The sequence below is a fragment of the Martes martes genome (assembly GCF_963455335.1).
Source record: "Martes martes genome assembly, chromosome: X".
Taxonomy (NCBI): domain Eukaryota; kingdom Metazoa; phylum Chordata; class Mammalia; order Carnivora; family Mustelidae; genus Martes; species Martes martes.
Genome location: NC_137897.1, coordinates 82,867,508 through 82,888,714, shown reverse-complemented (window position 1 = coordinate 82,888,714; position 21,207 = coordinate 82,867,508). Strand labels below are relative to the sequence as shown.

General features: G+C 53.3%; 1 protein-coding gene across 6 annotated transcripts in view; it reads left to right on the top strand.

The window, feature by feature from the left end:
- The window catches only part of TSC22D3 (TSC22 domain family member 3), a 61,450-nt gene extending 40,866 nt beyond the window's left edge, over nucleotides 1–20,584 (top strand). For 5 of the 6 annotated variants that reach the window (XM_080794849.1, XM_080794848.1, XM_080794847.1 and 2 more), the window contains exons 3-4: nucleotides 17,905–17,956; nucleotides 19,022–20,584. In XM_080794849.1, coding sequence (XP_080650975.1) covers nucleotides 17,905–17,956; nucleotides 19,022–19,252 — 283 coding nt within the window. In that variant the 3' untranslated portion in view covers nucleotides 19,253–20,584. Of the gene's footprint in view, nucleotides 1–16,813; nucleotides 17,176–17,904; nucleotides 17,957–19,021 lie in introns of those variants that run through there. The other variant, XM_080794850.1, reaches the window with a different exon arrangement.
- The last annotated feature ends 623 nt before the right edge of the window (nucleotides 20,585–21,207 follow it).

Sequence of the window (21,207 nt, the reverse complement as noted above, 5' to 3'; positions counted from 1 at the left end):
TGATGGGGATGGCCTGAGGTCAGGGCTGAAAGAGCGGTCATTCGGCACACCAATGGCCATGACCGTGACCGGAGAGGGAGAGAGAATGGCTAGAGACTCTTGGATGGTAAACAAAGGCCCGTGGATAACATGATGGGTGGTGAAGGGGACAGGGGCAGGGCAGGAGATGTTCTCAAAGCAGAGTGGAGGTGCACAGGAGACCAGCCCTGGCTAAGGGCCAAAGCCTGGAGGAGAGACAGGACAGGAGAGAGGAAAGATGCCCGAGGCACACTGGCGGTTTTTTGTAAGGAGGGCACTACCATGCAACCTGTATGGGTCCTTCAAGCACACCCGAAGGGAGACATAATAATTCCTGATATTTATCCAGGACCTTGCCATTTAAAAAGCTCACTCTCTTTCTCTCTTTCCCTCCTCATACTCTCTCTCTCTCCCCTACTTTCATTTTCATAACAGCTTTGGCAAGGAGGGTAGGGCATGGGGTAATGACTCCCATTTGACAGATGAAGAAACCAAGAATCAAGAGAGATTACCCGACTTGCCCAAGGTCACACAGACAGTTTTAACAGCAGTGATGGAACCAGAACTTCCGTCTCCCAACTCCTTGGGAAAGCAAGGCCAAAATTGGCCTAATGAGCATTCAGAGCTGAGTGTGGAGGTAACCACGTCCTTAGCGTTATCTCAGGAATTCTGGGAAGGGCCCCCTGCCCCATATAAATACCTCTCACTCTGCTCTCTAGTACCTGATATGTCACTCTTAACGATTTATTCTGTGGGATTGAAACTGTGGCCCCTGTTAAAATGTGAAGGGTGCTGGAGGACAGGGTGGGGCCATAGGAGAAAATCTCAATGCCTCTGAATTATGCCTGAGTGTTCCAGGGAGAGGGCCCTGGTCATGGAGTGGAGGAGGGGAAGCAGGGGGTATGTTCGGAAGGGAGGGGAGGGAAGGCTGTGCTGGCAAAACTCCCCTTTTTGCGTAAGGGGAGGAGTTGCGTCAGAGTGTGAATGTGGGCAACCTTGAGAAGGGGAGGCAGGTCTGCCCGGAAGTGAGCCTCTGAAAGCTCTGATGGGTGACTGCCCTGGAGTCCTTGGAGGGAGGCTGGGGGAGGATTCCATGTGGCCCTGGGGGAGGGGGAGGGCAGCAGGCGGCTGGACAAGGAAGCAGGTTGGCTTCAGAAGCTGGAATTGTGGAGGGGCGGGTTGGGGGGGAGCTATTCAGGGACCTGGCCTGGAGCCAGGGGCAGTCCCATGGGGGTGAGCGGAGGCCTGAGAGCTCCGGGCCCCATTCCAGCTCCTGACCTTGAGTCACCATGCAACTCGGCACTTTTCCTACCTCAGCCCAGACACCCAACAGGTCTCTGTTATCACAGCTTCCCGTTTTACAGAAAACTGTGTAAAAGTTACTCTCTTAACTCCTCCTGACCGACCCTGCCCTTCCTATAGCCCTTATGGCCCTCCCATCCAGCATCCTGGAGGCCTCCTCGGCTTCCTCAGCCTCAGGGAAGCTTTTGCCTGCTACCTATGGTTCCAGACGCTGCCCCTGCACCCCATGTCGGGAGCACGAGGGCCTGAAGGCTTCACCTAGCCTTTGGCCTGGGCCTCTCCACCCAGAGGTATAGCTGCATCTGTTGAGGTCAAGGCTGAGGGACTATTCGAACTGGCAGCAACCTCAGAAGGCACTTTTGCCATTCATTCATTCAGTTCCTTCCTTCCTTCCTTCCTTCCTTCCTTCCTTCCTTCCTTCCTTTCTTCCTTCCTTCCTTCCTTCATTCCTTCATTCCATCACTGCATTTGTTGAGCATTACTATGGGCCAGACACTGTTACAGACCATTGGCATATGGCTTCATGGAGCTCCCAGTCTAAATAGGGGTATCATTCACCAAATAAGCACCGGAGTAAATACCAATTTGCAGCCCCGTTCCTCTCATTTTATGTGTGGGGAAACTGGGGCCCTGAATGGTTACAGGACTTTTCCAAGGTTGTTCTGGTAGCCAGGGGCAAAACCGGGCCAGAACCCAGGTCTCCTGATTACTATTCCAGTGCTCTCTCCACCATGTTCTGGAAAGAATACAGCATGAGTTTAAAGACACGGTATTTATCCTTCTCTGTAGAGCCAAACTTACCTATAGTCAGAGTAGCATGTGGCCTACTTGGCAAGATTTGAAGAGGCCTGAAAAACAATCTCCCCCTTCCCACAGCCATCTCCCCCCACAGCTTGTTCTCTCCCCACCCCCACACCACGCCCATGCCTAAAATACTACTGACCGAAATCTGTGGGTTAAAGCCCCTGTGATCTGACTGAGGGAAACCTGTTAGGCCATTACCTGCCATTGACACAAATACATTTCTCTGATTTGTTCTCTAGGATTGGTCCCCAAACCAGGTACATTGGATTTGGGGGAGGGAGACTGTGAGTCTCCCTTAAAGTGGGCACTGCTAGGGAGGGCAGGGCACCCCAGATGGTAGTAATGGGCCCCACAAAAATCCCAGCAGTGGGAGGGCACAGGTCGCCTGAGGGGACAGGCAGGAGGAGGAAGGTACCTGAAAAAGGAAGTAGGAAGTTTCTGGAGGCAGACTCCTACTTCACAGTTGGGCCCTGGGGGCCAGCCTTGCATGGACAGCATGATCCATGACATTTTGTTTCAAAATACATGTTTACATTTGCTCTTTCCTTGTACTAGATTATACTAAGTCTTTTGTCCCTTCCCCAGCCGGGTGTCTGAGCAATTTGGACTTTGTCGCAGTTTCTGAGGGCCAGTCAAGCAGTTGCCCTTAAACAGTCTGCCAGTCTCTGAGTTAAAAGGCACATCTCTCCCATCCTGACATGCTGGAGGAGGGGGGTGGTAATACCCCTCCCAGGGGACTGCAGTGGGGATCCTTTAATCCGTGGAAAGGACCAGCCCCCACCCTAGGGCTCCCCATCCTGACCCCGATAAGGTTTCCAGTTCCCCTGCAGCTATGATGCAAGGGGGTCACTGGGAAGGAATATTTCATGCCTAGAAGGCAGCTCAGCCTGGAAATCTCAAAACAAAGCAAAATGCCTAGCTCGAGAGGGTCTGAAACTTTAGAATCACACACCAGGGGTTCACATTGGCCTCTGCCGCTTACTAGCTGGGTGACCCTGGGCAAGTTATGGAACATCCCTGGGCCTCTGTTTCTTCATCCACAGAATGGGCCTAATGACAGTATGATACCTATCCCCTCCTGTCAAGGATCCCAACTGTTGACAAGGTTCCAAAGGCTAATGTATGTATAATGCTCTTCGCACAGAGCCTTGCGAAGCTACCAGTACACTGGAGCTACTGTTGTTCTTATTTGGACCAGATGTGGCTTTGAGATCTCCCGGTGATAGGTCAAGACCTCACAGCTGTCCATCGCTGCCCTCCCTTGTTGAGTCAAGGCTTTCCCATGTCAGGTTTGCTTAAAGCAAGGCCCACCTGCGGGGCATTCCCCACACTGGTGATTCATGGGTGGGATGCATTCCACCCACCTATTTTAAGCCGTTCTACATTTTCTTCCCCCTGACATGGACGTGTTTACACAGGGGAGGACAGTCCCAGTCAAAACAAGATGAAAATACACTGCTGGCTGGGAGCCCTGGGCTAACTGGTTTCAGGTCCTCTCCCAGCTGTCAGCACCTCACAACAAGGCCACGGGGGGTGGTAGGGGGCTGCCCGGCCCTACTCTCCGGCCGTCTTCCCATGGGCCCGGCTCTGCCTGGTGTGAGGCAGTTGGCCATCACCTGGTCACGCTAGAGCGGGGTTGCAGGGCTAAGGTTTTGCCAGGGTTTTACAAGAGCAAGAAGGAGGTGTCCTGAGGGGCAAGGGCCGCCCTGGCGAGCCCTGGTGTGAGGGCTGTGCCTGCCGCCGGAGCCAGCGGACAGTGGCGGAAAATAACCAAGGAGAGCTCCCCCAGCAACTTGCCTTTCTGCCTGGCTCATCCCCCGCTGGACTCATTCTTCTGGGTTAATGGGAGGCCCTCGGTAAAAAGAAATGACCCCAGGGGAGGGGGAACCCAGCAACCCCTTAGCAGCCACAGGGCCTTCCTGGGAGTCCATTTGTCATCTTTGCCAACTTATAAATGAGTAAGTCGAACTTGAGGAGGGTAGGCCCAGGGAGGCTGCTTTGCTGAGTAAGCCAACGAGATCCCAGGATGGGAGCACTGAAGATAAATGTCCCCTGTGAGGCCCTGCTCCTCACAGCTTCCCGAGAGCTGGTTCCCGAGAAGAGCAGGAGAAAACCACCTTCTAAACTCTAAAACTCTAAAACCATCTCCTAAACTCTGCTGCTCTTAGAGCTGCCCGCTCAGGCACTTTGGTGACTTGACAGCAAGCCCAGGAATATGTGGGCACATTTGCCTGTCCCCCCGCCCCCGAGAGCCCAAGGCCACCAGCGAGCCGAGACCCATTGTGAGGCCCCTGCCTAGGCATCACCCCACCTGTCTCTACTGAGCCAGCCTGGGACAGGTCTCCCAGGAGCCCCCTACTATCCGGACCATGCTAGGCAGGCCATCGTGTTCCTGCCCTGAGAAAAACTGAACAGTTCTTCTGAGGGAGACTTTTCATTTTAACAGGGATCCTCAACACTTCACACCCAATGGTGACATGAACAGAGAATTTGCTTTATCTTGATGGGTATCGGGATGTTTTTGGTCAGGATGGGTTTGGGGGTTTTTTTGGTCTCCCCCCCCACACACACACACACAGTGTTCCAGTTATATGCCTGTCACTTGCTCAGAATCAGGCCTGCTAGGCCCAAATCCCTCTTTGATGTTGCTGCCAACTGAGACCTGGCTGCCCTGCTCCCAGGCTTCATCACCCTCCGCTGCTCCCTGTGGGTGCCCTGTTCCTAGCTGACCCAGCCCCTCCAGCTAAAGATGAAACGGACCAAAGTCCCAGCGTTATTGGAGAACCAGGAGCACACACACGGGTGAATTATCCCTCTTATTGAAGAGGTCGGGCCTTGGTTCCAGGTCATTAGTGACCACTTACTCAATTAAATTGTGTTTGCGTTGGGTTTCCCAAGTATGTTTGATTTTCACCAGTCTTTTCATGTTTTTAACTGCAGAATGACTCTCAGTGATTGTCCCCAAATTCAAGTGTTAACAGAAGGAAAATTCGTGAATTTGTCCTTATAGTTCTCCCCCACAGGGGCCATTACCAAAGTTCTTTTTTTTTTAATTTTTAAATTTAAATTCAGTTAATTAACAGATAGTGTATTATTGGTTTCAGAGGTAGAGGTCAGTGATTCATCAGTCTTATAAAATACCCTGTGCTCATTACATCATGCTCCCTCCTTAATGTCCATCACCCTGTTACACAATCCCTCCACTCCCTTCCCTCCAGAAATCCTCGGTTTTTTTCCTGAGGTTAAGAGTCTCTTATAGTTTGTCCCCCTCTCTGACTTTATCTTGTTGTATTTTTTCCTCTCTTCCCCTATGATCCTGTTTTGTTTCTTAAATTCTATGCATCAGTGAGATCATATGATAATTGTCATTCTCTAATTGACTTATTTCACTTAGCATAATATCCTGTAGTTCCATCCACGTCGTTGCAAATGCAAGATTTCATTTTTTGATGGCTGCATAGTATTCCCTTGTATATATACCACATCTTCTTTATCCATTCATCTGTTGATGGACATCTCATTTCTTTCCATAGTTTGGCTCTTGCGGACATTGCTGCTTATAAACATTCGGGTGCAGGTACCCCTTCGGATCACTACATTTGTATCCTAGCAGTGCAATTGGTGGGTCGTAGGGTAGTTCTATTTTTAACTTTTTGAGGAACCTCCATACTGTTTTCCAGAGTGGCTGCTGCAGTTTGCATTCCCACCAACAATGCAAGAGGGTTCCCCTTCCTCCCTGTTAGCAAAGTTCTAACCCTTGCCCAAACCTTTTACTTATTTATTAAGCACATATTTACCATATTGAGACTGTGTGGCAGGCACGGGTCCAGACTATGGGGGTACAGTGGTGAATAAGATAAGCCCCTATACCCGCAGAGCTCGTATTCTAGTCTAGGAAGCCAATCCATGCTCACTGGAGAACTTGTGCATTGCCCACTTCCGGTCATGATCTTATCTGGCTGTGCTTTCAGTCCTGCTTGAAAGACTAGAGGTCCTGCTGATTACTAACTGTGCTTGTGCCATCAAAGAGGCCCTCGAGGCCAGAACATTCTGTAAGTTACACGTCCTGAGTACAGGGACGGATGGCTAAAGACCTTCAAGAGAATGAATTTATTTTTTTATATTTTATTTATTTGTTTGAGATAGAAAGAGAGTGAGAGAGAGCGAGTGCACGAGTGGGGGATAGGGGAGAGGCAGAGGGAGAAGCAGGCTCTCTACTGAGCAGGGAGCCTGATGTGGGACTCGATCCCAGGACACTGCGATCATGGCCCCAGCCAAAGACAGATGCTTAACAGACTGAGCCCCTCAGGTGCCCCTATACCAGTGACTTGTGACATCAGTGAAACAAAACTTGAAACCAAACAAAAAGTTCAAAATGCCAGACTTGGAAATAGCATTGATAGGGCTGCTCACCCAGTGAGCCGTTGTGCCAGCAGTGTTTGGGGACCGGGACCCTTACTCATCATGGAGCATGTCACATTCACATGGCCCTTCTTACTTCCCAAAGAACACAGCTGTGCCACCTACAGGATGTCCGCCAAGTCTGGAACCATAGCAAGTATATGTACATATTGTCAAGACATCATCAGTCTGCAAAAAGTAATACGTGATATTGTCTCTGGTTCCAGACTTTGGGATGTCTGTCCACATAGCCACCTTGTGTGGCATATATGTTGGGGAGGGAAGCATCATTCCCATTTCATGAATAAGGAGCTGGCAGCAGGGCGGGGGGGACAGGGTTAGAGCCTCCTGAGAACTCCACCAGCTGGCTAGTGGCCCAGATGGAAAAAGCTCTGGCCTCCTGATGTAGTTTCTTCCTGCTTGACCAAGTTCATTTCAAATGGGTGCTAAAACTATGTTTCTCGAGGAGCACCTCCCCTGGCGTGTGCACTAGGGCAGTCCCTCTCAATTCTTACCATTATTCTCCATCTAAGCGCTCAGGAGCCAGCTCCATGGGCCTAGCTCATTATTGCAGCAGCCTACTGTTGGAAAGAAATCACCCAGTGACGTCACCGATGCCTCCAGATTATCTCCCAACCGCGCTCGGGCCCCAGTGCCCCAAGATGCCCAAGGACGATCTGCAAAACTCCCTTCTCAGCTGCTGAGCTAGTAACCGTCTATACTTGGCCATTCCTCAGTTTCCATATTTACTTTAGCTCTTCTGCAAGTCTGTCAACAAACTTCACAGTATTATTAGTTTTAGCAAATAACAGGATGTCAGAACTGTTGACCAGGATTCGTTACTTTGCTGTGAGAGCTCTATCCCATGACATAGGGGCCAGTGTTCCTCTTATTTTTTAAGGTGTATGAGCTTTGGCAGGGAGCCTTTCCTCAGGCAGGCCCGCCACGCTCTGCCTAGTCCACGGCGCGTAGAGCTGCTCCGCCCACAAAGACCTGGGCCCTTCTGTCTTGGCTTGGTGGTACAGAGACGTCCGAAGGTAGATTATTTTTTCCCCAAAAAATCAATACAAATACTCTGAATTTTCCATTTTTGTGCTTTACCCTTACATTGCTGACGTGGCCTTTAAAAACAAGTCTGTACTTGGTAAGGTGGCTTTGGGACTGAACATTCATGTTGTCGAGAAGGGCCGGGGTGGGGGTGGTGTTTTAAACTGGCACTAAGCATTTCCAGGCTTTGGACCCAAAATATCTTTCTCTTCCAACCCCACCCCCCTGCCCTGCCCATCTCAAGGAGCAAGAGAAGAGGTTAAAAGGGTCATTCCGTTGCTGACCGGGACCAGGAAGTCCAGGCCTTTGTTTATTTAAGCCCCAAACCTAGCAGGCAGTGTAAATGAAACATAAAAATAAAATAAAATACCAAAACACAGGCCGGATGCGTGCCGCAGAGAGCATCGAATTCCCCTTCTGCCCTCCCTTGGGAGAGGAGAGTCAGCGGGCAGTGGGGGCAGCCTTCTTGCCAGGGAGGAGCTGGCAAGCCATAGGAGGGGTGAGGACGGCAGGGGCAGGGGAGCTGAGTTTGGGATCAGGGTGGGGATGAGCATGTTTGCAGAGATCCCGGTGACTCTGTAGTCAGCCCCAGCAGGCTCCTGAGGGGGGCGATGAGTCACACTCCTCCAGCCAACCTGGGAACGAATGGACCCACATTTGACCTAGTGGTGACAACCACAAGGCAGGCAGAGAGCTGGCTTTTGTAGAGAGGAGGCAGGGCTGGTCTAATTGACCGAACTGTGCTGTTGGAGAAACATCAGCCCTTCCCTCTTCTCTCTCTCTCTCCCCGGGGTTCTTCTCCCCACCCTGGGATGCCCCCCTCCACACCCCCAGCCTCTGAGGCTCAGAGTTCCCACCAATAGCCGTGAAGGGTCTCAGAAGCAATCTGTTCCTCCTCACAGACAGAATTTGCCAGAGATTCATTTACAAATCAGAGCACGTTCGGGTTAGCCTAGCAGCCCTCATCCGTGTTCTGATCAAGTTTTCAGGAATGAAAGGCCAATAGACACGGGGCCTGGAATATGCCGAACCCCCACTGCGGTGTATCACCCAAAGTAGGTCTTGGTGACCCTGACACTCTGGGGACTCTTTGGGTAGACCCTGTCTTAGCTGTCACCTTTAGGCCAGTGGTTCCCAAAAGCAGTTCCAGGGACCAGGGACAGAAGAGCTGCTTCCAACCCATCTGAAAACACCCTCCCCACGCCACACAGCTTCCTACTGGGTGTTCCAGGGCTGGAGCCCAGGACATCCGGATTCTTCACAAGCTGCCCCAGGCGATCCTGATGTTGAGAACCTCATGGGGACCCATTTCTTTCCCTCTGAAACCCACCAGCAAGGTCTCCCTGCTGTGTGTCCACTGGCCTTCTGGTGCTGGTCTGACCACTGACCACTCTGTTGAAAGTAATATGAAAATTGAGTTCCTCCTTGAGTGTTAGTGATAGTGGCAGACAGTGGCCTTTTCCTAGGACTTTGGCATGGAGGGGAAAAAACGTTCCTAATTCCTCAAATTATAAAGAGGTCCCGGAATGATCGTTAGAAAACTCGGGAGTCTAACTAGGACGGTGACGTTTGTAGGCACTACAGTAGTCAGGCCAGGCAAACAGCTTGTACCGAGAGGACTTTTTCTCAGTGCCCTTCAAATCCCATTTCTTGGGTAGCCAGTCCTACAAGGCATCTAGGCCGGGGCCGGCTCTAGTTAAAACTGCCCTCCTGGGGAGCCATTTCTTAGGCGTTCATATGCTTGTGTACACGTAGTACTTGATTTTTTTATTTCTCTTTTATTTTCATGTGTGATTGACATCTGTGAAACCCGTGGGCCCAGCGGCACCAGGGCTTCCTGTTCCTGGTGTGCAGTGTGAGGCTGGAACTCGTCCCCCACCCCCCACCTATGACGTCTGCCCCTTGTATGGCCAGCTCTGGACGGCAGAGAGAACCAGAGCTATGTCTTTTATCCTCTGGCTTGGTCTAGCGTGTCCTGCCTTGCCATCTTGCCGTGTCCTGTTGCCTTTCTACTTCTTTCTGGCCAGGAAGAAGCTGGCAACAGTGAGAGAGACGTGGAGACAGGGAGGCAAAGAGGGAGGATAGGCGAGATGCTCTGCTCCTGCCTGTCTCTGTGAATGGGACATTGTGAGAAGCTGAGAGAGTTTGCATAAATGTGTGTGTGCGCCTGTGCTTCTTTTTCCTCCCGAGGTGTGTGTATTCCTTGTCAGCAACTCTCAGACCAGGCCAGGAGGCTTTCCTGGATGCTCCCAAGAATCCTCTGAGTTCCCTGACACTGTTCCCGTGGCTGGGGGCGGTGGAGGGGGAGGCTGCCCAGGGAGGAGCTTGCCTCGTGTCTCTTCTTCTTTTCTGTTCGGCCCAGTAGTGTGTCCCCCATGTCCTCCCGCCCCTGCCCTCACCCCAGCTAGGCTGCCTTCTTTCCACCCAGGAAGCTCCGGGTTGGGGGTGGGGGGTGGCTGGAGAGCGGGAGGCCCTTTGCAACCAGCAGAGCCCCTCTTCACCAGTCAGAGAGGCCCACCACAGAGGATCAAGGAGCTACCTCAAGTGAGCCCTTGGTGAATAGCTCTGCTGTGAGGTAAGCGAGGGCCTGGGGCATACAATTCCGGGGAGGCTTATAATGAGCCCAAGCGCCTAAAGAGGCTGGCATTATTACTGCCCTGTTGTTCCCCAGGAAACCTGTATCACTACAAAGGTCACCCATTCTCTAGCAGGGCCTACAGTGGAGCTGGGTGCTCCACCTTGGCCTTTTCATGGGCCTCTTGTCTGCTGGCCCCACAGCCCCAACAAGATCCTCCTGGTTCTTGTCTTCTAAGCATTGCCAATAGCCCCAAGTCCTTCACATACCACTCGAAGTAACCCTGGCAACTGCCAGGGGAAAAAAATGGCTTGGAATTTTAGCTCTTGGGGCTGCTCCACAGAGCAGAAGGGATGGGGAGAGGCCCCGCCAGTTCTCCCTGGCTCAGCTGGGCTGGCGGAGGGCTCGTGCAAACAGGAAGAGTGGCCATGTTCTTACGGCGTGCTTTCCCTGCCCCTGGGCAGGCTGCTGCCGTGGGCTGGGATTCCCAGAGGGTGGGAACATGACCGTTCTTGGGCAAGGGGAGGCCGTTGACCTGCCTGAAGATGGTGCAGGTCTGGGAGGGTGAAGTGGAACGAAGGTTAAGACCAAGGAGCCAGCCAATGAAGGAAGGCCGAGAGGTTGGCAGGTAGAGGTGACCCCCACCCGAAACATGGACATCCCTCTCAGAGAGTGAAGATCTATGCTTTGTTTACAAACAAGGTTTACAAACCCCTCAGTTCACAAACCCTGAGCGTTCAGGAAGAGGATCAGAGGGAGACTGCCTGTGAGCCACAATGTCAGAGGAGTCTCCAGTCCCACAGAACTCCATAGAAACTCCAAGCTTTGTGGCTTGTGTTATCCCCATCGAGATGAGCACAGGCCAAAGGCCAGGGTGGGGAGATAAAAAGCAGAGCCAATTCTGAAGAATGAAGGGATGCCCAGGGATGGCAGGGGTGCCACCATGCCGAATCCCGAGCTACCCTTCCCCTCCCCCTTGCAAGCCCCGGGCTTTCCCCCCCACCCCCCGAAGCAAATATTTCCCTGAGATCGAACCCTGAATATTCTGGAAGGAAACACAATTTTTGGCTTGTACTAGCAGTTGGTTTGTTTGCTTGGTTCAATTTCCCCGAAACGGGCCTTGCACTTTGAATAGGCATTCAGTCAATCTTGAACTGAATCGAGTTGAACCGACTTGAATGATCAGGGCGATGTAGAGGGGCAGGAGGAGGAGGAGGCGATCCCATTCACCAAGGTGAATTTTGCAGTCTCTTCTTCAGGAATATCTACTTCTGGCCAGGAGCTGGGTAGTGGGGAGGGTGGAAAATGAGAAGAGAGCTTGGAAAAAGTCTGGAGGGAAACTTTCCCAGTTGCAAGGCATAAGGCAAAGGGAGACAGGCATAAATATTGACACAAGGTTCATGAGATTTAAGAGCCACTGAACTAAACAGCATTCATGGGTCATGTTGCCAAGACTTCCAGTCTCGCCGAGACACCGGGACAGATGGCCTCCCCTTCATGGTTCGCCACCAAAGCTGGGGTGACAAAGATGGTTGGGACAAGAGCACTTTTGAACCTCTCTGAATGAGGGGGAGGGGACGGACTGCCCTGTCAGAATGGGGTTTGGTTCTGCCTGTCATCCCTCTCGTCACTCGGAGATTGTTTGTGAAGCTCACAGGGGACCCTGTCGGCGAGGGAGCTGAAAGGCACGATTCATTGCTCCTGTCGTCATTTGGTGTCAGGGTTTGGCCCAAATCGGTTGTTGGAGCTGCTTCTCCAAGACAGCGGCCGTCTCCACGGGGGTTCTCCTCGGGGTCCCTCCCACCATCGCCTTCCGCATCTGTGTCCACATCCTCCTCCCCGTTTTCCTGCCCCCCAGAGTCAGGGGTTCTGGGCCTTGGCCATGCGGGGCAGTTCACATGACCCACAGAGGACAAGGCACTTTCTCTGTCACCGTCTTTCCTTCTTGCTTCCCTCCTTCTGGACTTTGGGGATTTTCCATGAAGCCAGAGGAACGATGTAAGTGGCAGTGGCCTTCCTGTCTCTGGTCTTCCACACTGGAGGGGAACCAGAGGGGAAGAGAGAAGATAAGACAGAAGCAAGGACAAATTAAGCGATGGCATTTCAGCCTCCTTATTCCCCCAGCCTCTTCAGAAAAAGGGACAAGTAAGTAATTAGAGGTAGACAGAGCTTCAGCCGGAAGGGGGCCGGGGTGGAGGAGTCAGTGAGGAGGGCTGTTTTCAGCCGTCCCATTAACTGTGCTAACGCTCCAGTGCTTAATATCCTTTTTGATGTCCTCTTCCAGCTCCTACCCCTGTGTTTGCTTTGTGGCTTGTCCTGCACCTCTCACACCGTGTCTTTTTCCGCTTCTCCTGACACAAGACCCTGTGTTTTGCTGGCGACGTTGGCAAAATCTTTGGGCGGAACATTCCCCGTAGAAAATAAGGAAGACTTGCCTATAAAGAGTTTCCTTTGGGCTGCGTGGTACACAATGCTTCAAGTGTGACAAAAAGGGAAGTGAGATGTTCCCCCTCACCGCCACCCCCCAGCCCTACCCACCACTAGTCTGCTCCCCACCTCTCAGTGGGGTGCTGAGATCGGGCCCAGGAGTTCTGCCGCCCAGACTGCCCGGTCTCTGTCCCACCGTCCTGTGGGAACCCCAAGTAGGAAGTGTTCTTGTCCTAGAGAGTCTGGCTTTTTGAACGGGAACAGACCAGACCGGTAAGAATGCTGAGACACTTCTTCCAGCTCAAACAAGTCCGCGTCCAGGGCCTCCTAAAACGGAGGAAGGTGGCCCTGTCCTTGTGATGGCCACCCTGCATCTAGAAGGTCGCCCCTGAGAGAGGGTGGGGCGGCCGTGTCTGTTTCATTGCAGCATCCCGTGGCCGGAGGGCCAGACCTGAGGGCCAGCGAAGGACCTGGCTCGTCGGCCCCGGGTGCTGTCGCTAGGCTGGCTCTGGGTCCAGCCCAGGTTGTCGGGTGTAGGGTGGAAGACAGGGAATCGGGATGCATTCACACAGGGTTGCTGGGCTGTCAAATCCCTAGCCCACTGTTTCCTGCATGGGGCTCACCTCCACAGGACATAGGGACACAGAGAGCCCCGTGGATCTGCAGTTCACTCAGAAAAGTTAGATCAGAACATAGATATCTTGTACAGCACTAACTTGCACTCGCTTGCTGCAAGGTTTGGCGCAGATTTTTCTGGGCAGAGGAATTTTCTAGTGTGCCAGGGGTTAAGCAGAAAACCTTTCAGATTCCTCCTCCTCCTTCTTCCTCTCTCCCCCTCCTCCCGGCCCTTGTTTGAAAAATCCCTCTACAGGGACTTTTAGGTGCATTGTCTTGCCTTACCGAGCTCTGGGATCCAGCCATCATTTCGTTTGCTAGTGGTGGATCCTAAGGCCTCAAGGTGATCACGTCTCACTTTGCTGGCAGCTGGCAAACTTGAGGTGTAGAGAGAATGAGAGATCGACTGAGTGGGGGCTGAACCTGGGACATCCTGTGCCGAAGCTGTTTTTTAAAACTAAATCCCCGAAAGGAGCTTGTTTTCTTGCGGTTGCTTCATTCTCCTAAAAGCTGAGCACAGCAGGAATATGTGGGGTAGGGGGCTGGATTAAGGATGCCAGTTAGTGGGGCCCTAGGAACGGGAGGTTTGACGGGACTATGATTATTATTCTCAGACTAGTTCCCTTATTTGGGATCTCGTCTACCCCAGGGCTACATATTTCCATTGTGGGAGCCACCTGGTTGGATTAATAGCTCCTATTTCCTAGACAGAGCGAGCTTTCTTTGAGGACTGTGGGGCTGCCTTTTGAAATGATGTGGGCGAGCCCAGCCCCCCTATAAGGTTCGCTCGGACACTTTGAATATGCTTCTGGTCCCCGATGCTGCTCTCCCCCGCCACGAGTGTCAGAAAAGCTGTCTGTGCTGTCCCAACTTAGAGTCGCCCTCTGGACCACTTGTCCTGCCCTTCATCCTTGCTTCCTCCTCACCACCTTTCCAGCACCTCCAACCCAGCTCCCCTCCGCCACTGCATTAATTTACTTACTCAACACGCCTAACCCCTACCCCACTACTAAGTGTGGTATTGGAATCCCAGCTCTATAATGTATTAGCTGCGCTTCCTTGGGCAAGGTAGCCTCTCAGACCCTTGGTTTCTTCATCTGTAAAATGATGGTGACAGTGCCTACGCCACAGGCTTTGTGTTGTGGCTGGCACAAATGTCTGGCCTATAGCTGACGCTCACTTACTGGTAGCCATGACTATCAGTGGCTCTCAAACTCAGCTTTTTTTTAGAAAAAAATAATTTTATTTATTTTTAGAGAGTGTGTGTGCATGCATGAATAGGTGGGGGGGACAGGAGGGGGAGGGAGAGAAGCTCCAGCAGACTCTGCACTTAGTGCAGTGGAGCCCTTGGGGCTCAACATGGAGCTCAGTCTCACGACCCTGGGATTATGACCTGAGCTGAAACCAAGAGTCACAAGTTTAACGACAGAGCTACCCAGGTGCTCCTTCATACACTTATTTGGAATTGAAGTATCATTAAGTTACAATTCAAACACAGCCTTGCTTGCAAACTTTCCTTCCCAAACTACCTTGATTTCTCTGCCTCTGCCTCCATATAAGGGAGTCCTCCTGGAAGGAGCTATGTTTTCTTCTGTCCTACGCCTTGTCTCCCTGGGGGGGTGGTTTTTCTTCCACCAACCCAGCTTATTCATCTCCCTCTTTTTCTTTTCATCATCTCCCTTGGAATCTTAGGGGTGGGGATCAATAGTTAGTTTAAGACAGATTTACAAACCAGTGGCAAGTCTGAGACTCTTCCCGCGGCCAAGAAAGCTCTGTGTGGCACAGAGGGCAGATTACTTTATCAGGGAATTCCAGTATCAATTAAGATGCTGATTTAAGAAAGTTTTTTTTCCTCAGCTTATGTTCTTGATGACCTATAAATAGAGTCTGCCCTTTGTTCTGCTTACTACACACAGCTGTGTGCAAATAAACACCTTGTTGGGAAAGCTTGTGACCCAATGGCAACATAATATCCTAAGATTGGGAGGGTCTCCTACCTCACCGAGGGTGAAGAAAAACACCAGCCTGGGCTGCTGAGATAGGTTTGCTTGGCTTTGCCCAGAGACTGGCCCCAGGCATTTGTTACCACCTGTGCCACCCAGTAGGAGCCCCGAATCATGGTGGCCCATTTGCACTGCTCCTTGGCATAAGTGCACTGGCGGCCTGGAGAAAAGCAAGGCCTTAAGACTGGGCCTAACTGGGGCCTCAGCCAGGGTGTCGGTGCCAGGCACCTGGTTAGGAGAAATATCCTGAGGCAAATAATAATTACCTTCTTTGCTGATAAGAGGCCCTAGTACTTTTCCAGTAGCATGATTGCATGAGGGTATTTCTTTGGACCACAGCCTGAATCACAGACTGATTCATGGGCACTGGCCCTAGCTTCATCCAGACTATTGTATGTGTGGTGGAACCCAATGTTCTCCTTATGGCCCTGAGTTGGTGTAAATAATACTTGCGGTTGCATCATCACCTGTCCCTTCTTCAGGCTGCGCTGCTCCCTCTGGCTGCAATGCCGACTCTGTCCACCAGGTGGCCTCACTTAGGACCGAGTAGGAGCAAAGCACGTCAAGCCTCTGCTGCCTTTTATTTTTTAAGCTCGAGGCTGAAAAGAAGTAAAATGTATTTTGATGGAAACATACATAACTCTGAGTAGGCCACAATCACCTCATTTTCCTTGTAACCCGGAATCGGTGTGCTCCTGAAGTAGCCTCTTAACCCTACCAATGGCTGGACCCTTCACGGAGGAAATGTTTTCCTGGGATGATTTGTAAGTGGCCTTGTTTTGTAGTTTTGTTTTCATTTGCTCTGTATAGGAAAGTGACAAGATCTTGTTTTTAACAATGTGGACATGAAATTTGGGATAATCTTCAATGTATTTTCTCTGCAGAGTAGGGTGTGGAGACTAAAGGAAAGGGGGCTGGTGTCTTGTGGTCATTCCGGCCCTCATTCCCTGCTGCTCCCCTTCCTCTGTCTCCCACCTGGCCCCCAGCTTCCCCCTTGTACATGTTTCCCACTCATCTGAGTTCTTGGGACACTCTCTTGTCCCGGCCATGCCACAGATGTATGCAAGTGTCAGCATACAGAGGGGTACATCCAAAGGAGGTGGTCAGTGCATAGTTTCTGGGTTTGGGGGCACACCAGCGGGCCAGCTGGCTGGGTGATGGGACATGCAGGAGACAAAGTATGTTTGCAGAAGAGAAGGCTGAGAAGGCAGGCGGCGGGAAGGAGGTGAGCCTCCTGACGGTGTGGGTGGGTATCCAGGGCGTGTGGTGTGCAGTTGGCATTGCAAAGCCATGGGGGGTATGCCGGCTGACACCTGAAGAAGAGCTTTGAAAACCAGTGCCCCCTTTACTGAATGCTCTCTGCTCTGGTTAGGGCATCCGGTACTTACTTCTAGAAGAATCCGTTCCAGTTTGGTTTTTACCAATCTCCAGAGCCCTCTTTGGAGATGCCAGTTGGCACAGGAAAGTGCTGAACTGTTTACAGTCCTAGCCTAAGGTTCAGGGAGGGGATGTGGTTTAACTGGACCGCAAAGCCCGGTACAGGACTCATTTGCATGGCCCCTGACGCCATGTGACGCAGCCGGCTCCTCCTATATAAAGAAGCAGGCTCCGAAATATCTCCGAGTCTGGGTTGGACTGGCGGCTGTGGAGTTTGTGACACACTAGGTGACACCCCTCGAGTCACTTCCCTTCACCTTTGAAGCGTCTGCCTGGCTTCGGGTCCGATCGGCAGCCTTCGCCCCCCACGTAGCCCCCAGGCTCGCCTCGCAGAGCCCAGCCCCGAGCAGCGCGCCCGCAGCCGGCAGCCGCCCAGCCCGCTCAGCCCGCCCAGCCCGGCCAGAGCTCCGCAGCCGCCCGAGCCATGAATGCCGAAATGTATCAGACCCCCATGGAGGTGGCGGTCTATCAGCTGCACAATTTCAACATCTCCTTCTTCTCTTCCCTGCTTGGAGGGGATGTGGTTTCCGTTAAGCTGGATAACAGGTAAACCACTGGCCACGGCTCCCCCGGAGCCGAGGCGCCGGCGGGGGCTGGGCTGCGAGCGGGATCTCCGAGCTAGCCGTGCGCCGCCGATCCCCGTTCCCTGCGGTGCAGCATCCTGGGAAGGGGCGGGGGTAGGGGACGCAAGGGGGGGGGTCACCACCGCGCTGGGAGCCGCCGTCGGAGCGTCCCTGCGGCCGCTGCGCCTTGAGAAGGAGCTGCCGCAGCCCGAGGCAGAGGCAGCGGCAGGCAGAGGGGCGGTGGGGCCGGGCTGGGCAGGGCTGGGCAGGGGGCTGGCCGCGCGCCTTGCGCCGCCGGGGAGCAGGCCGGAAGCTTCCGAGCCGAGAAGGAATTACTAGCTAGCTTCGGGGCGCGGTAGGTCCGCCTGGGACCCTTCTGGGCCGGCTCCGGAATGGGCCGCCAGCGGGGATGGGGGGGCCTCCCTGCGCCGCGCGCCCCCATTGTTTGCCTGTCGCTCCGGCCGGCCAAGCAGGCCCCGTTCGCCCGTGCGCCCCGGGACCCGCGCGCGGCTCCACGCGGAGCCATCCCGGTTGGAGAGGTGCCGCTTCCCTCCGGGTCCTGGGGGACAAAGTGCCCCGGACTCCGGGCCAGGGAGGCAGGGAGGCGGGAGAGAGGAAGACTGGGGCAGAGGGAGGACTTTGGCCACAGCTGCCAGGTGCTCAGACTGGAACCAAGTGGGTAACGCGGTCGCTTTGCTTTTTGTCTCGGCAGTGCCTCTGGAGCCAGCGTAGTGGCCATAGACAACAAGATCGAGCAGGCCATGGTGAGTGGCATCCCTGCGTCATTCCCATCCCCGGACCTAGCTGCTGCTTATGTAACTCGGGGCAGGACTGAGGGGGTGGGTGCAAAAGCCGTTTGCCAAGAGCCTGAGGAAGGCAACAGCCTGCTTCCCCTCTCCTTGGAGGCCCTAGGTAGCCCCCGTCAGAGGGGCACCTTTTTAGGGCATTTGTCGTCTGCCCTGGCTGGACTGTCTCCTCTCTTCCTCCTGGTGTTTGCTGCAGGCTCTGGCTCGCCCTAGGAGGGCCGCAGGGCAGGGAGCTGAGACACTTGCATTTTGTCTGCAGCCTGCATTTGGCGTGGGCCACAGCTCATTGGATGCAAGAGCACTGCAGTGCCTCTGCAGAGCGGGGCTGGGGTCAGGAGTCAGGAAGAAACAGGAAGCAAAGCACCCCACCCCTTCTCCCTCTCCTCACCAGGTAGAGGTCAGACTCCACAGAGCAGCCTACAGGGCTGCAGGGGCTTGGGGCATCCAGCCCTTAGTAACTACTACTGCAGGGACACAGCTCCCTGCCCCTGGCGAGGTCCTCAGATACAGAGCAGATGTGCCCATCCTGGCACCTTCCCCCGGGGCCAGCATCCTGTTGGGCCAGACTGCACCACAGGTGCCACCCCAGCTCTGTGTGCTGGGTCACCCCGAAGAGGCAGTTCGGCTCTCCTGGAGAGAGGTGCACAGCAGACAGACGATGCAGTGGCCCGCAGGTCCTCCCTGCGTGGTGTACTGGCGACAGGACCTTAGGTGGCAGTGGGGCTAGAGCCAACCACCAGCAGCCAGCCTACAGAGGCCTTCTCTAAGTGGCCAGCTTTGGAAGTCCCTAGAAACTTGCAGAAGGGGATCCTGTGCTGCTCAAAGCTGGGCTCCCAGCTCAGGCATGGCCCAGTCGTGCAGCTCTCCTGGGGGCCGCCTAAGCGCTCCAGGGGACTAGCAGGCTGAGGGGAGGCTGGGGTGCAGTGGCCCAGGGGACGGACGTCCAGGTGGCCGGGTGACGGTGCCACAGAGGGCCCACGACGGCTAGTGGACGGCTTTGTTGTGATTCCCTCCCCGTGGCAGGATCTGGTGAAGAATCATCTGATGTACGCTGTCAGAGAGGAGGTGGAGATCCTGAAGGAGCAGATCCGAGAGCTGGTGGAGAAGAACTCCCAGCTGGAGCGCGAGAACACCCTCTTGAAGACTCTGGCGAGCCCAGAGCAGCTGGAGAAGTTCCAGTCTCGTCTGAGCCCCGAGGAGCCGGTTCCCGACACCCCGCAGGCGCCCGAGGCCCCCGGTGGTTCTGCGGTGTAAGTGGCTCTGTCCTTAGGGTGGGCAGAGCCACTAAACTTGTTCTACCTAGTTCTTTCCAGTTTGTTTTTGGTTCCCCAAGCGTCATCTCACGTGGAGAACTTTACACCTAGCATAGCTGGTGCCAAGAGATGTCCTGAGGACATGGCCACCTGGGTCCACTCCAGTGACAGACCCCTGACAAAGAGCAGGTCTCTGGAGGCTGAGTTGCATGGGGCCTCGTCACCCCCCACCAGTGAGCCTCTCCTGCCACCGTGCCCTGGGGGCTCCCAGGGCCTGGGCAACTTAGCTGCAACTGGCGAAGGAGAAATGTAGTGTGAGATGTGACGCCAGTTTACTCCAGAAAGCATAAGGGGTCTGTTTTTGTTGTTGTTGCTTTTTGTTTTTCATTTCCATGGACATCTTCAGCAGCTTCACCTGACAACGACTGTACCTATGAAGAAGCCACTTGTGTTTTGAGCAGAGGCAACCTCTCTCTTCTCCCCTGCCTGGCCAGGGCAGGGCCACAGATAGGAGAGATTGAGCCAAGTCAGCCTTCTGTTGGTTAATATGGTCTAATGCATGGCTTTGTGCACAGCCCAGTGTGGGATTACGGCTTTGGGATGACCGCTTACAAAGTTCTGTTTGGTTAGTGTTGGCATAGTTTTTCTATATAGCCATACATGCGTATATAAACCCATAGGGCTAGATCTCTATCTTAGTGTAGCGATGTATACGTACACACATACACTTGTGTGCTGAAGGGCCTAACCAGCTTGGGGGTATCAACTGGTCCCTTATCTCTTCAGGCTAATCCTTTGACTGTGTTCATTTACCAAGTTGGTCCGGTTTGTCCTTTATGTTACATAAGACTACAGAGTAGAGGCGGGGAGGGGGCCGGCCTCTGAATGCGGCCACAGATGCCTCGCTGCTTCAGCCCTTGCCCCATCTGTCCCCGGAAGACACAGGAGGTCCCCTCTCGAATGCCAAACCCACCATTCACTGGTGCTGACTACACAGAATGGGGTTGAGAGAAGACCAGCCAGGGCCTTCGCATTGTCATGCAAAAACTTCTGTTCTTTAACGTTTGTGGAAAACTCTCGAGTGAACGGAAGGATTGGCTTGCTAGCGTCCCCTTGGGGACAAGGCATGGACCAGGGGATGGCTTTGACCCAACTGGTGCCTGGGTGATGTGCTCAGGGAGCTTGTGTCGAGGGAGGGGGGTTCTGCGGCAGTGAACACTTTCCACTTTCGGACACCTTATCCTGATGTTATGTCTCCAGGATTTGGATTTTGATTTTTCAAATGTAGCTTGAAATTTCAATAAACTTTGCTCTTTTTTTTTTTTTCTAAAAATAAACCTGGCATCCGAGTATAAATAGAGTGAGTGGCCGGAGGCGCTGTTTGTCCGACTCCCTGAACATTAGTGAGCACCCCCTAAGTGGCAGACCGGCCCTATTGCCTTGCTCCGGCCTGTCAAAATACCCACACTGTATGGGTGAGGAGACTTGAGGCTTGGCCTGTGTAAGTGACTTGCCCAGAGTCACATGGCTGTCAGGCAAATTGGAACTCCACCCCACATCTGTCCCTGTGTCCTCCTGCTTTCATAAGACCGCTTTGGAGTGAGTGGCGAGGTGGCCCGATGACACATAACCTCAGCTTGAGGGGCCGATTTGAGAGGAAGGAGACTCCAAGGAGGCCCAGAAGAAAAGGGCACAGTATCCATGTGAGGGGACCAAATAGATACACGTGGGCCTCTTCCCTCTTCTGAAAACATCGTGGTCACTTTGTGTATCCTCCTTAATACATGACATGTATATGTAATACGTACATATTAATACATGACACCCTTGACTTTGGCAAAGGAGCTAAGAGGACCCTCGTGAGAAAAGGACACAGAATGTATGCAGTGCCCAAACCGAATCCCCTTCCCCCCAGGAAAGATGCCCTGGATCCCTGCTGGTGTACTTGTCCCAGCT